The 14728-nt window shown below is 42.5% G+C and overlaps 1 protein-coding gene across 5 annotated transcripts in view; it reads right to left on the bottom strand.

Annotated features, from left to right (window-relative positions):
• The window catches only part of dlgap1a (discs, large (Drosophila) homolog-associated protein 1a), a 111759-nt gene that overhangs the window by 31582 nt on the left and 65449 nt on the right, over positions 1-14728 (bottom strand). For 3 of the 5 annotated variants that reach the window (XM_036985978.1, XM_036985980.1, XM_036985981.1), the window contains exons 3-4: positions 13364-14499; positions 6052-6278 (exon numbers count right to left, since the gene is read on the bottom strand). In XM_036985978.1, the coding sequence (XP_036841873.1) occupies positions 6052-6278; positions 13364-14431 (1295 nt within the window). In that variant the 5' untranslated portion in view covers positions 14432-14499. The remainder of the gene's footprint in view (positions 1-6051; positions 6279-13363; positions 14500-14728) is intronic. The other 2 variants (XM_036985979.1, XM_036985982.1) reach the window with 1 other exon arrangement.

The following is a 14728-nucleotide window of genomic DNA, read 5'->3' as shown; positions in this document are numbered from 1 at the left end:
CCGATCAGAGGATCCGCTTCGGGAAAGTCATATTCCTGGTTGTAATGTTGGTAAGATGACGTTGGTCTTATATCCAATAGTTTTTCCCAGCTGTGTGTAATAAGACTTAAGATTTCCTTGGGTAACAATGTAAGAAGTAATACATAAAAAAACAAAATACTGCATAGCTTCCTAAGAACTCGAAGCGAGGCGACCCTCTCTGTCGGCGCCATTTTGTACTGGGATCTGGTATCAGGCTACTCTCTGATGTCATGGGCTCTTATGACAAATAAGCATGTCATCATCATCTAGTGATGTATGTGAGTTGTAGTCCACTTCACTCTGACCATCAGTCAAAGGTATGGTACTGTTAGCTGTAGTGACGTCAGATGGACAGATCAAAGAGAGACGTTCCTGGGGAACTGCCAAGCTGTACAGTAGTCACAATTATAGCTCCGTGGATCATCACACTGGAACATTAAATTATACAAATCTTTTTTCAGACCACAATTGAGAGGTATAGTCTATTTTGGTTCGATAACACGCTGTGTCTAATTTTCACCATCAAAACATAATCAAGGGCCTTCCGAGTGGAGCAGCGGGTTAAGGCACTGCAGTGCTAGAGGCGTCACTACAGACCTGGATTCGGGGGGGCTTTACTTAGGGATTTACTTGGCTCATCGCATTCTAGCGACTCCTTGTGGCGGGCTGGGGACCTGCAGGCTGACCTCGTCGTTAGTTGATCAGTGTTTCCTCCGACACATTGGTGTGGCTGGCTTCCGGGTTAGGTGGACGGGTGTTAAGAAGCACTGTTTGGCAGGTCACGTTTCGGGGGATGCATGACTCGACCTTCGCATCCTGAGCCCGTTGGGGAGTTGCAGCGATGAAACAAGATCGAAATTGGGGAGGAAAAACAAACAAACCAGATGAAAATAGATCACAACAAGATGTACATGCTCAGTGCACATTCACATCAGATTTCCTTAATGCTGACTATGGTAAGTTGGGCGGCAGGGTAGGCCAGTGGTTAGAGCATTGGACTAGTAACCCAAAGATTGCAACTTCAAATCCCCGAGCTGACATGGTACAAATCTGTCGTTCTGCCCCTGAACAGGCAGTTAACCCACTGTTCCTAGGCTGTCATTGTTCTTAACTGACTTGCCTAGTGAAATAAAGGTACAATTTTTTTTTTTAAAGTACGTCCAACAAGATCTCTTAATTCATTGACTCCATGTTTGTCCACTCTGCTCCTTGCATTCATTATACACTGAGTGTAAAAAACATTACAAACACCTTTCTATTATTCATTTGCACCCCCCTTTGCCTCAGTTTGTCGGGGCATGGACTCTACAAGGTGTCAAAAGCATTCCACAGGGATGCTGGCCCATGTCGACTCCAATGCTTCCTTGAAAATAACAGAGAGCCGCACACTCTAGGAGCTCAGATGCAAAAATGTAATTTCCAACGTTTCGACAGCCAAGCTGTCTTCATCAGGGTATAATCACAAACACTGCGGGATGACTCGTTTATGTAGTGTCAAAAGACACAGGTGTCTGTAATCATGGCCAAGAGTGGCCTAATATCATTGGTTAATTATCAAATATTAAAATGGCATACAAAGAACAGCATACAAACAACAAATGGATAGCATACTATCATACATTCATTTACACAATCACTACACAAGCTTACAAACAATTACAATGGCAAAGTCACAATAATCACAAGAATGGCTTCAGATCAAAGTCTACGTTGAGACCGAAGGGAGCAAGGGTCTTTAAGTTAAAGATCCAGGCAGCCTCTCGTTTTAACAATAAATTATCAAGGTCACCCCCTCTCCTAGGGAGGGAGACGAAATCGAGACGAAGAGATGAAATTGAGGGGCCTGCCTCTAAGAAGTGCGCCGCAACTGGGTAAGTAAAGTTTTTACACCTAATGGTGCTACGATGCTCAGAGATACGTACTTTTAATTCGCGCTTTGTTTTACCCACATAATTTTTACCACAAGGGCAAGTTATAAGATAAATAACTGCCTTAGTGGAGCACGTAATAACACCTTTGATTGGGATCGATTTCCCTGTTTGTGGGTGTTTGAACGCTCTACATTTATAAGTGCCATTGCATTGAGCACAGCCATTACATTTGTAATTTCCATCCAGTAGGGGCGCAAATAGACTTTGTTCAGGACTATCTTGGGGTGGTAAATCAGATTTCTGCCCCGCGAGAATACGACCAAAGGAAGGTCCGAAAACACATTACCGAGACTATCATCGTATTTTAGACTGTGCCAAAGTTTGTGAACGATTCCCTTAATTTGTTCAGAGCACTTTGAATAGCGGGTAGTTAGAACACAAGAATGTGTCTTTTTGCGAGACTGACCTTGAAAAAGGTCATGTCTCGTTTTGTTTTGAATTTCCTCAATGGCAATATTAATCTGATCATTTTTGTAGCCCCTCTCCTTGAACATTCTTTGCGTCTCAGCCATATTTCTGTCGAAATCTGATTGTTTTTTGCAAATTCTTTTGATTCGACAGAATTGGCTGTAGGGCAAACTATTTTTCAAGGGAAGTGGGTGACAAACTGTTACGATCAGCAGGCTTCCTGTAAAGATCAGTGTATAGAACATTATCTTCACACAAGATCAGAATATCAAGAAAACTGATTTGACGTGTGTCAGATTGCATAGTAAATCTCAAAGGATCAGAACAGGAGTTAAGAAAAACATGGAACGCCTGGAACTGTTTTGCATCACCCCTCCATAGAACAAAAATATCATCAATATACCGTTTCCAAATAATGATGTTAGGCAAGAAAACACCTTTGAGAGGATTGAAAATAGACTGTTTCTCCATGTAACCCACATACAAATTAGCATAGTTAGGAGCCATGGGGGATCCCAGAGCAGTGCCCTTCGTCTGAATGAAGAAATCATTTAGAAACATGAAATAGTTATGTGTGAGTAGTATTTCAGCCAATGTTATAATGCATGCACTGGAAGGTAGTTCGTTAGGGTCACGTTGCAGAAGAAAATGTTCCATAGCTTCAATACTGCCCTTGTGTGGAATATTTTTGCGATTGGCTGGAGGTATAAAAAAACTCTTGCTTCTAAAAGGAGTCGGAGTATGTGCAGGAGAGCAACCTACTGGTTCAATGGAAGTGTCAGAATTAGGGGAGCTAAAGTATTCCCTTAAACGGATGTTTCTAAAAAACTTGTCTACCTTAACATCAAAATTGTTGCACTGGGTTGTAGGCACAAAAGATAACCCTTTATTAAGCAAAGAGACATGGGCAGGGCTCAATATCTTGCTTGATAAATTAAAGACACTCAGTCCCGTGGGTTCTGGGACCGTGTGAACGGTCTCCTCTGCCTCTGATAGTCGTTTCTTCTTACCCCGTCGGGTGTGGCATCTCTACGATGCGCGTGCCTGCGGCCTCCTCCGCCCTTCCGTCCGTCCAGTCTCTCGTTGAATAAAAAACTACCACTGGAAGCCAATGAGGCGCTGGTTGTGGAGCGTTGATCCGACGGGGGTGGATTGAAGGAAGCGGCATCCCCCCTGCGTCTGCCATGGAGAGGAGGAGCAGGACCTCCCCTGTCAGGGTTTCTCCAGAAGTAGACTCTATCCTCGGCCTTGTCTTTTTTGCCTTGGTTGAATTTCTTGATTTTAAGTTTATTTCTGTAGACAACTTGTCCTGGAGCGCTTGGTTAGTTTTCATCAGTTCATTGAATATGCCATCATCATTAACAGCTATTTGTAGAGCTGTGCGTTTGTCTCTAATCGTGTTATTCATTTCAATAAAATCCTTCTTCAACTGGTCAACAATGAATGTCATTAAATCAATAGAGCATTCCAACAGTTGTGCTTCCAACAGTTGTGTAAAGGTGACTGGATGTGCTTTGGGTGGTGGACCATTCTTGACACCCATGGGAAACTGTTGAGTGACAAACCCAGCAGCGTTGCAGTTCTTAACTACACTCAAACTGGTGCGCCTGGCACCTACTACCATACCCCGTTCAAAGGCTCTTAAGTCTTATGTCTTGCCCAGTCACCCTCTGAATGGCACAAAATCCATGTCTCAGTTGTCCCAAGGCTTAAATATCCTTCTTTAACCTGTCTCCTCGCCTTCATCTACAATGATTGAAGTGGATTCAACAAGTGACATCAATAAGGGATCATACATTATGCACTCTCCCATAAAGCAGGTCGGGCCAGCCAGCGACCACAGCGCTGAGGAGAAACAGCTAAATTCACTTAAGGCTGCCCACGCAAATCTTTCTCGCCTGCCGTGCTGACAGACACCTCGGCTAAGCTGCAGCAGTGAGGGAAGCCACGCAGAATAGACATCTAGGACAGTGCTGGGTTGGGTTGGGCTGGCACCTGAGAAACTCTGTCTAAACTCCATGTCTAATCTGCTGCTGCAGCATGGTTGTTTTGGATCAGAAGCTCCTACTGAAACTCCACTGTGGTCCAGCAAGCCTTCTGGGAGCTGGACTCCGACTACATCCAGAACAAAATAAATGGAAGAAGATGGAACCTGAAGTGCTTGAAGGGCGAAGCAAGAGCTGCAGGCTGCCTCAGTGTTGGGATGTTAAGGAATTTGGTTATGCATGATGTCATTGGTGTGGAATAAACCAATATGTTTCCAATATTATCTAACAAGCAGTACACGAAGACAGATAAATGTCAAGAATGCGTACACACATGCACATAGAAATGTGGGACACATACATTATATCGACTGCTATTAAACATTACCATAACACCATAATAAAAAAATCCAAACTGGCCTATATGATAACGGAATCAAAATGCATATATCATTAATGATGACACATACCCTCTGCCTGTAATTCATCTCAAACAGCACAGCAATGAAGTTCCAATCTGTGAGTACAGCACTTTTAAAGAGAAGTCCCCAGGCTCACCATACCTTCTCTAGCAGTGTGGGTACTTAATTAGAGACAGAGACAGGCCTGGTGTGTTTCTGGGGAGAACCTAATCATATCCCTGCTGTTAGTGCAAAGTCTATGGAGCCTATTAGCTACTGTAGGCTGGCGTCAAAGAGAGAAAATGAAACAAAAGTGTAAAACTATTACACTGATCTATCTCCTAAAACTTTAAATGCATTCCTTTTTGTGTAATAAATCAATGTTGTTCTTATTGATTGGGAAGGTGATTTATCAGTGTAGATGATCACATCATTACTCCACAGTAAGTTCAGTAGTACATCTGCATGGCCCACATACAGTACAGTAACCATCGGGCAGCAGATGTGGTAATCTAAGGATCACTTAGTGCCTGCCAAACGGTTTCAGACGCCTAGTGGAGTTCATAACATGAACCACAGAACTAGGAGAGGCACAGTACACTGTCAAAGGTCATGAGGCATGCAGAGCTTCAGCCAGAAATACAAGCTGATTTAGAACATGGATCACAGTCACGGTTAGGGAAGCTTTTCTCACAATCCTAGTGCCTTTAGCTCAACTTTTGTCAAAGATCCTTTCAAATTTAAATTGAGAGATGCTTGCAATGCTTAGGAATTGACATATTTGTTCATTGTGAAGATTATAATAAACAGATAAGAGCATAATTATATAACTTAGAATATACTGTACTTTTTCAACTGAAACGTTCATTTTTAAAATAGCTTCTCACTTCATCTACAGTCAGGAGAACCTTCCAGTCATTTCCCCTGGTGTTTGAAACATTAATACTCTTTACTCACTGAGTGGAACGGCATGCAGGGGAAAATGCACAGGTGCCGGGCTTGGCTGTCTCTTGAATTGGATGCTGCTTTAATAAATTCACAAATTCTAGCTGGAAGTCCCAGATGTGCCAGAGTGATACTGAAAGCTACGAGCAACCTCTCTATATAACGGGCCCAATAAAGCTGGGGGTCGGAGGACCTTATCCTAAACGGTTGTCTGATTTCTTCATGCTATGCTTCTCCCCCACTGTAGTAAATGGGTCATTTAAGTACACACATCATGCTCCAAAGAATGTGAAATCATAAGGACTATGATAATGAAATTAAGTCAAAGTCACTTTAAAATATCATAGCGCAGAGTCTTACTTTAAGGTAGTCATTTCAGTCAGTGATGGCTGGGTGGCTTTGAGATAGCTGGCCCGTCGACCTTGGGCCTGGACCTTTGGCGATGGCTTTGGACTTCCCTCCGAGTCTTCGCTGTCTTCTTCCTCGCCCATAGCCTTCACGTAGCTCCCGCTGCGCATGCGTCGACATGGGATGTCATCCTCCTTACCCCCCAGAGGCGAGAAGCCACTCCACTCGTCCTGTGGCACCTGTGGGGACGGGGGAGGTGACAACAGGGCATCAGGCACCTCCACGGATGACTGTATGGCGCCATGAACCCACATCTACCCGGTCCGGTCCTGCCAACGCAGCGTCACAACAACATCCAACACACAGTCAGACCCCTACCTCTCTATCTCTCATACTGAGCATTGAAGGTAATAAACAAGTGATTAAGGAAGAGGCTGGTATGAGTTCACATGATTACACTAAAAACATCTTCCTGACAACCTGGGCATCCGCTAGTGTGGAGTCCTCCTAAGGGCACACAAAGACTTATCAAGAGGATGTTCACAAAGAACTAGGGTGTCTATCTGAGCTCAAACAACATCATCGGGGTGGTATAACATTTGAGCTAACCTGAAACAAAGTATTTTAAGGCTTTGTATAGGTGTGAGGGAAATAATGGCTTGAAGGAGAAACACAATGAGGTAGCCATAAATATGTGTTGAACAAATTAGTAAAACTAGGGCACAAACAATAGCACAACCTGAACTTCCAAACTATTCTTTATTGTATAATAGTTGATAGGAATACTACTAATAGGAATACTACTAATAGGAATACTACTACGTCCATACAGAGAGGGATTATGGTGCCCCTTCTCTAAAAGGTTCATTCAGACACAGTGAAAGTATGTGTTACCAGAGAAGATCTATTCATCTTCCAGTGATATACCCAATTTGGGAAGTTACCATATTGCATTCAAAAATACTTTGGAGACGAAGTTGATGCTGGAGGAGAGAGAATCCCACTCCTCCGAAGACTTAGTAATTACATGACTCTGCAAAGGGAGAGGAGCCTTGGTAACTAGGGAGACAGACAGAGCTGGGCAGGCTAGGCTGCTATGGCTTTTGTCGTCAGAGCAGAAATTAGCAGGTTGAATATAAAAGGAGGCTGTGGAGGCAGAGTTACTCTATTACCGCTGAGCGGCTGCATGCCCACACACTACAGATGTAAGATCTTAATTTGGTCACCCTGTTGCAGGAGAAATGTAAAACTTGTAGTGTATTTGAGGTGTAGCCTTTTGCACTCGTTCCTGTATACGGGTTGAAAATAGCAGATTTGGACACTGATAAGTGCTTAAATGAGAACGCAGTGGCTATACAATAAAATGCTATACCTGATGTCAGAGCACAGGGTCTCCGCTTCACAGCGCTGTATGGGTTTTGACTGACAGCCATTCTGAACATGAACAACACGCGCAACAAGAAGTTGCCCCCACCCCTCCAGTTATTGGGGAAATTTAGCAAATGTTTTATTATCTGAGTAAGGGAAATGCTGCAAATTACGAGGACTCAATGTATTTTGAAAGATGAGACATTTCCATATCATAAAACTCATGTCATACACAGTGTCAACATTTATGATCACTATGTTTGATGTACAGTTACAAGATGACATGATGTTCCATCCTGGGTTTTCCTGACCAGAATGAGCCTACAGTGCCTTGCGAAAGTATTCGGCCCCCTTGAACTTTGCGAACTTTTGCCACATTTCAGGCTTCAAACATAAAGATATAAAACTGTATTTTTTTGTGAAGAATCAACAACAAGTGGGACACAATCATGAAGTGGAACGACATTTATTGGATATTTCAAACTTTTTTAACAAATCAAAAACGGAAAAATTGGGCGTGCAAAATTATTCAGCCCCCTTAAGTTAATACTTTGTAGCGCCACCTTTTGCTGCGATTACAGCTGTAAGTCGCTTGGGGTATGTCTCTATCAGTTTTGCACATCGAGAGACTGAATTTTTTTCCCATTCCTCCTTGCAAAACAGCTCGAGCTCAGTGAGGTTGGATGGAGAGCATTTGTGAACAGCAGTTTTCAGTTCTTTCCACATATTCTCGATTGGATTCAGGTCTGGACTTTGACTTGGCCATTCTAACACCTGGATATGTTTATTTTTGAACCATTCCATTATAGATTTTGCTTTATGTTTTGGATCATTGTCTTGTTGGAAGACAAATCTCCGTCCCAGTCTCAGGTCTTTTGCAGACTCCATCAGGTTTTCTTCCAGAATGGTCCTGTATTTGGCTCCATCCATCTTCCCATCAATTTTAACCATCTTCCCTGTCCCTGCTGAAGAAAAGCAGGCCCAAAACATGATGCTGCCACCACCATGTTTGACAGTGGGGATGGTGTGTTCAGCTGTGTTGCTTTTACGCCAAACATAACGTTTTGCATTGTTGCCAAAAAGTTCAATTTTGGTTTCATCTGACCAGAGCACCTTCTTCCACATGTTTGGTGTGTCTCCCAGGTGGCTTGTGGCGAACTTTAAACAACACTTTTTATGGATATCTTTAAGAAATGGCTTTCTTCTTGCCACTCTTCCATAAAGGCCAGATTTGTGCAATATACGACTGATTGTTGTCCTATGGACAGAGTCTCCCACCTCAGCTGTAGATCTCTGCAGTTCATCCAGAGTGATCATGGGCCTCTTGGCTGCATCTCTGATCAGTCTTCTCCTTGTATGAGCTGAAAGTTTAGAGGGATGGCCAGGTCTTGGTAGATTTGCAGTGGTCTGATACTCCTTCCATTTCAATATTATCGCTTGCACAGTGCTCCTTGGGATGTTTAAAGCTTGGGAAATCTTTTTGTATCCAAATCCGGCTTTAAACTTCTTCACAACAGTATCTCGGACCTGCCTGGTGTGTTCCTTGTTCTTCATGATGCTCTCTGCGCTTTTAACGGAACTCTGAGACTATCACAGTGCAGGTGCATTCATACGGAGACTTGATTACACACAGGTGGATTGTATTTATCATCATTAGTCATTTAGGTCAACATTGGATCATTCAGAGATGCTCACTGAACTTCTGGAGAGAGTTTGCTGCACTGAAAGTAAAGGGGCTGAATAATTTTGCACGCCCAATTTTTCAGTTTTTGATTTGTTAAAAAAGTTTGAAATATCCAATAAATGTCGTTCCACTTCATGATTGTGTCCCACTTGTTGTTGATTCTTCACAAAAAAATACAGTTTTATATCTTTATGTTTGAAGCCTGAAATGTGACAAAAGGTCTCAAAGTTCAAGGGGGCCGAATACTTTCGCAAGGCACTGTATGTTTGTTGTGTTTTGAAGAAAACTTGAATGCACTCATGACGCCATTCTATGCGCACTAAAATGAAGACCTGCTTCACTGAATTGCCTAGTGAAATCCTAACACTGTAAGATCGTATTTTATATTTTAGCTAGTCAATAGAACAAGCTTTCAAATTATGCCCACCTTACCCAGATTGCGATTTATAATGGACCGTCTTTGGATTGTGTAAACAACAACAGTAATTGTGTAAATGCGGGGATGCAGGGCTGTGTTTCAAAGAAAACAACTACAAGTTTGACATCTGTAGTTCCTCAACTGCACAGGTAGGAGAGCTCAAAAAGCACCTAATAGCTGAAGACTCTCCTTTGAGTCATAAAAGTGCATTTAAATTTCCTTGAAGAGGTATGTGGCCCCTTGGAAACACCAGTTAGACCTCTCACTCAAACGCTTTACATTTTTTGGTGTTATGTTGCACCTTAATAATATTCTTATCATGTTACTGAATGAATCCAGAGTATTTTTAGATTTCGTTAACAACAAATGCAGCAAAAAGTACAGTAAATGTAAAATGCACCTAAAATCAACAGTGTATTTTAAGTTTTGGATTCAGTATTTATCTAATAATTTTCCCATAATCTCCAAACTGTTCCCTTATGCATATACGTTCCATATTTCTTCTCCAATAAGCCCAATAAGCCCAATAAGCCCAATAAGCCCAATTCCCACACCTGTAAAGGGTTAAAAAGGCTTCTGTAATTTCCACTTTGAAATTTCAGACTTGATTTTCCTGAACAAAAAATGCATCAACCCCTAGAAAAATATCCATGAATTATAATCGTAAAGAACAGGAAGGCCTGTACACTGTTTATGCTCCCAATTCGCTGCATTATTGACAACGTTTTGATCCGAAACGGATCTTCGTCAGGTCAAACAGACTGAGCACTCACATCCCAAAATATACACATTTCACCTCACATGACCATTATGAACATGACACATGGTGGGTGTGGAAACAATTCACTTTTGCACATAGTCAATCACATAAAGGATTACATACATACCATACCACACACACACACACACACACACACACACACACACACACACACACACACACACACACACACACACACACACACACACACACACACACACACACACACACACACACACACACACACACACACACACACACACACACACACACACACATATACATATATATATATATATACATACATACCGGTCCAAATTTAAATCTAGGCAACAGTAAAAAAAGATTACGTTAGAAACATATGGAATACCTGCCCATATGACCATTATGCGCAGGACGCATGGTGGCTATTGATATAATTACAGTGACCTATTTCAAAAACAACTCTAATAATTTGATATCAATGAGATGGGCACATGTAGTAATTACAGAAGATCTAATATATACAAATGTACAAAATGACCAAGTGGAGACCTGGATGGCAGGACAAATCAACATAACATATTCACGTAAGAAATGGTCTGATATCAAACTCTTGGTTGAGACCTTTCGGAGACATGGCAGACAAATGGTGAATCTAATACAATTCTCTTCTCAGTAATAGATGATCAGTATCTCCACCCCTAGGCGGGTATTCCAACAGTTTCCAACGTAATCTTTTTTACTGCTGCATAGGTTTTTAACTTGGACCGATTTGTATATAATCCCTAATGACCATATTTACCTCTGTGATTAATTATGACTGACTATGCGCAAAGTGATTTGAATTGTTTCCATACACACCATGCGTCATGTGTGTAATGGTCATGTGAGGTGGGATTTGACCTGACGAAGATCCGTTTCGGTTCTAAACATTGTCAATAAAGCGGTGAATTGGGAGCATAAACAGTGTGCGGGTGTCACGCCCTGACCTTAGAGATCCATTTAATTCTCTATTTGGTTAGGTCAGGGTGTGACTAGGGTGGGCAATCTATGTTTTCTATTTCTTTGTTGGCCGGGTATGGTTCCCAATCAGAGGCAGCTGTCTATCGTTGTCTCTGATTGGGGATCATACTTAGGCAGCTATTTCCCACGTGTAGTTTGTGGGATTTTGTTTTGGTACTGTGCTGTTTAGCCCTACTAAACTTTACGTTTCGTTTGTATTTGTTGTTTTTTCGGTGTTCATTGAATAAAGTAAGACGTACACCTACCACGCTGCACCTTGGTCCGATCCTTCCATCAAAGAGCGTAACAGCGGGCCTTCCTTCTCTTTACTAGTATTATTTATTAGCCCAACACCTATGTTTTTAAGGATGTGCATATGACCACAAACTTTTCATGAATTATAATCCACATAATAATTCACCTTTCCTGTTGCTGCAGGATTATTTTCCTGCTGTAGAAAACCTTCTCAAATTAAGATCCTACATCTGTAGAACACAGTATAGCATGCTCGCCACAGAAATAGGCCTATCTTCACAAGTTCACACAGAACTTACATGTTCTGTATCTTAAATACCGTACTTTATGTGTTCAGCACTTTGTTGTTGTGACAACTCCCCTATAACAGCTTTGGTTACTTTTATTTACTGCAGCTAACCGTTCACTGTACACAGTGTGGGGCTGAATATGTGGAGATCTAAATGTTGTGATGCCTGGCTAAGTAATTGGGTACTGTGCATGTGTATTTGTCACTGGGGTCTTCCCTGTTGGATATTCATGTACACAATACAGTATCAATAATACTTTAAAATACATAACAAGTCTACTCACAACACATCATCCCTAATAACTACACTAATTTAGAAGTTTAGATCTGAGATTTGAGAAATCAAAATGCTTGGCTCCAGTTTAATTTTTGTATATATTTTTTACATAATTTCAAAAAGCTGCATAAAATCTTTGCCATCTTTCCTCACATGGCACTCGACTCACAGACATATAGGTAATTGGTCTCCATTTGTACTAATAACACAGCTACCACTATCCTATCCCAACTTTCGAATCAATCCTGTCATTATTGTTGGTGGGTGTTTCTATGGTAACAGAGTTACTATATACGGCAGAAAGAGATACAGGATCTTAATTTGAACCTGTTTGCTACAGCAGAAAATGTGAATTATTATGTGGATTATAATTAATGGTAATTTTTGTAGTGGTTGATACATTTTTCGTAAGGGAAAATCATGTCTGAAATTTCACAGTGGAAATGAATAACTTCAGAAGCCTGTTTAAACCTCAAATACACTACAAGTTTCAAATATCCTGCATCGCAGGAATGTTCTTCTGCAACAGGGTAATCAAATTAAGATCCTTCACCTGTAGCAGGATATGAAGGAGTACATGGGAAACATCCACTAATGTGTTGGTTCACAGTGTTGCTGACTGTGTCTCAATGTCTTCTATTAGCCTATCATACATAAAACCACTCCTACATGTCTGGTATTAGAAAATACATTCAGTGTAGAACAAGTGAGCGTGAGATAGAGAGGAGATGAACTATTGTTGAGAACAACATTTACATACTATTTACATTAACATAATAATTCATAATCAGTATTTGGATATTTCTGCAAATAAGCAGAGTTGAAATTGAATGCTTAGATCCATTTAGAGATGTGTTATTTGTGCTCTTGTTGTGCAAACTGTGTCTCGTGAGTGGAATTTCACAGGTGATGGTTTTGGCAATGTAATCTTTGTGTACAACTTCCGGAGAATATTCACACACACACACACACACACACACACACACACACACACACACACACACACACACACACACACACACACCACACAAAATTATTAGGTAATAATTAAAGAACCCAAAAACTGGGAAATGTATGAAATTAAGAGGTTTATAAACAGGAAATAATGCCAGTCACTGATGGGTTTAAAAGAAAAAAGCCTACTAAAGGAAGTAAGGCCACTACTGGTTTGCACTTACTTCTCTCTTCAAATCAAATGAAAGTGGAGAGGGGGTAGGTCCTCTCCAGTGGGGTAGGTAGGTGGGCAAGGGGGGGTTTGGGTTTAGGGGTGAATTTAAAGAATTGCATACCTGCAAGAACTGGCATGAGCGCTCCTGCTGACAAGCCTCAGATTTCACTAGCGCTTTATGATCTAAATTTACTGAGGCCTTCTGGTAGACTTGGCGAGCCCTGCTCACCGTTAGACTGGACGACCACAAGCTCTTCTTCATGAGCTGGGCGTCCATGCTTATGGGGATATGGGAGGGGACACAGGTGTGTTTTACTACGTCGTTATTACTGCGCGACGTTTTCAGGGCGTGTTCACTGATGGTGTTGTAGGCCTCCATAAAGTACTGCGACTGGGACTTGTCCGGGTGGCGGCCCATGGTCATGACTCCAGTGGGGCTGTGCAACAGGCTGTGACAGACGTCTCGGTCATCCAGGATGTCGTCTGAGCTCCAGTACCCCGAGGTGGGGCTCCTGTGCTTGGGCTCAGCTGACTTGCAGCGCTCCCTGCTCTTGCTACGTTTGCGGTGCTTCTGCGTGGGGGGTGTCTCGCTCTCGGGGCTGTTCCTGCTGCCATTGATGCTTCCCTGCTTGGAGTTTGGCCCCTCCAAGGAGTGGGACTTTGCGAAGAGTTTCTGGACGGAGTGGACCAGGTGGCGGATGCGTCCGGGGCTGTCGTTGCGCTGCTCCAGTGCCGTCCTCTTGTACTGCAGCGTGTGGTAGCCGTCCCGGGTGAATGACGGCTGCCTCTCAAACTGGTCCAGCAGGTTGACTGGCAGGCGGATGTTGACGCCCTTGTTGGGAAGCATGTTACCCACACCAACACCCACACCATAGGGCACCACAGCACACTCATCCATCCCCACCCGATCCTTCAGCTCGTGGTGGGAGCTGCTGTAGTGTCGTCTGGGGAAGGTCCCATAGGGCACCACACTACTGTCTGAGGGGAAGGCAGTGTGGTTCTTCTGGTTATGCTGGCTCTGGACCTGGGTGTAGTAGGCGTGGTCAGAGGGGTGGGACATGGGCATGTCCATCTGGTTGATCAGGTAGGGCTTGCGGTCAGGGTGGTGGCCATGGCCTAGGGCATCATAGGAACCAGGGTCACAGGTGACCAAATGGTGGTGGCTGCGACTGCTTGATAGACCCTTCATGGTGTCTGTTCAGTCCACAGACAGTGGGCCAACCTGGGAACCACTGCAGATTATGTTCCTGATAGGAGCTGTAAAGACAGAGGTGGAGAAACAACAACAAAATGTTAGAAGAAATGAAAATGTAGACATTGTATTGTCCTTCTGTTCATGCGCTTTTATACTCCCAAAAACAATGCACTCTAATAATTATTTCTCATATCTACTCTAATAATTGTGAAGGTTAGGATTGTGGTGGGGAGAGCTGAGATCCTAAATCAGTATTTTTTAACACATACACAATCTACTTTGTCAGTAAAG

Source organism: Oncorhynchus mykiss, chromosome 8 (genome assembly GCF_013265735.2).
Source record: "Oncorhynchus mykiss isolate Arlee chromosome 8, USDA_OmykA_1.1, whole genome shotgun sequence".
Classification (NCBI taxonomy): Eukaryota; Metazoa; Chordata; class Actinopteri; order Salmoniformes; family Salmonidae; genus Oncorhynchus; species Oncorhynchus mykiss.
Note: the sequence above shows the minus strand (reverse complement) of the source record. Positions and strands in the feature narration are given on the sequence as shown.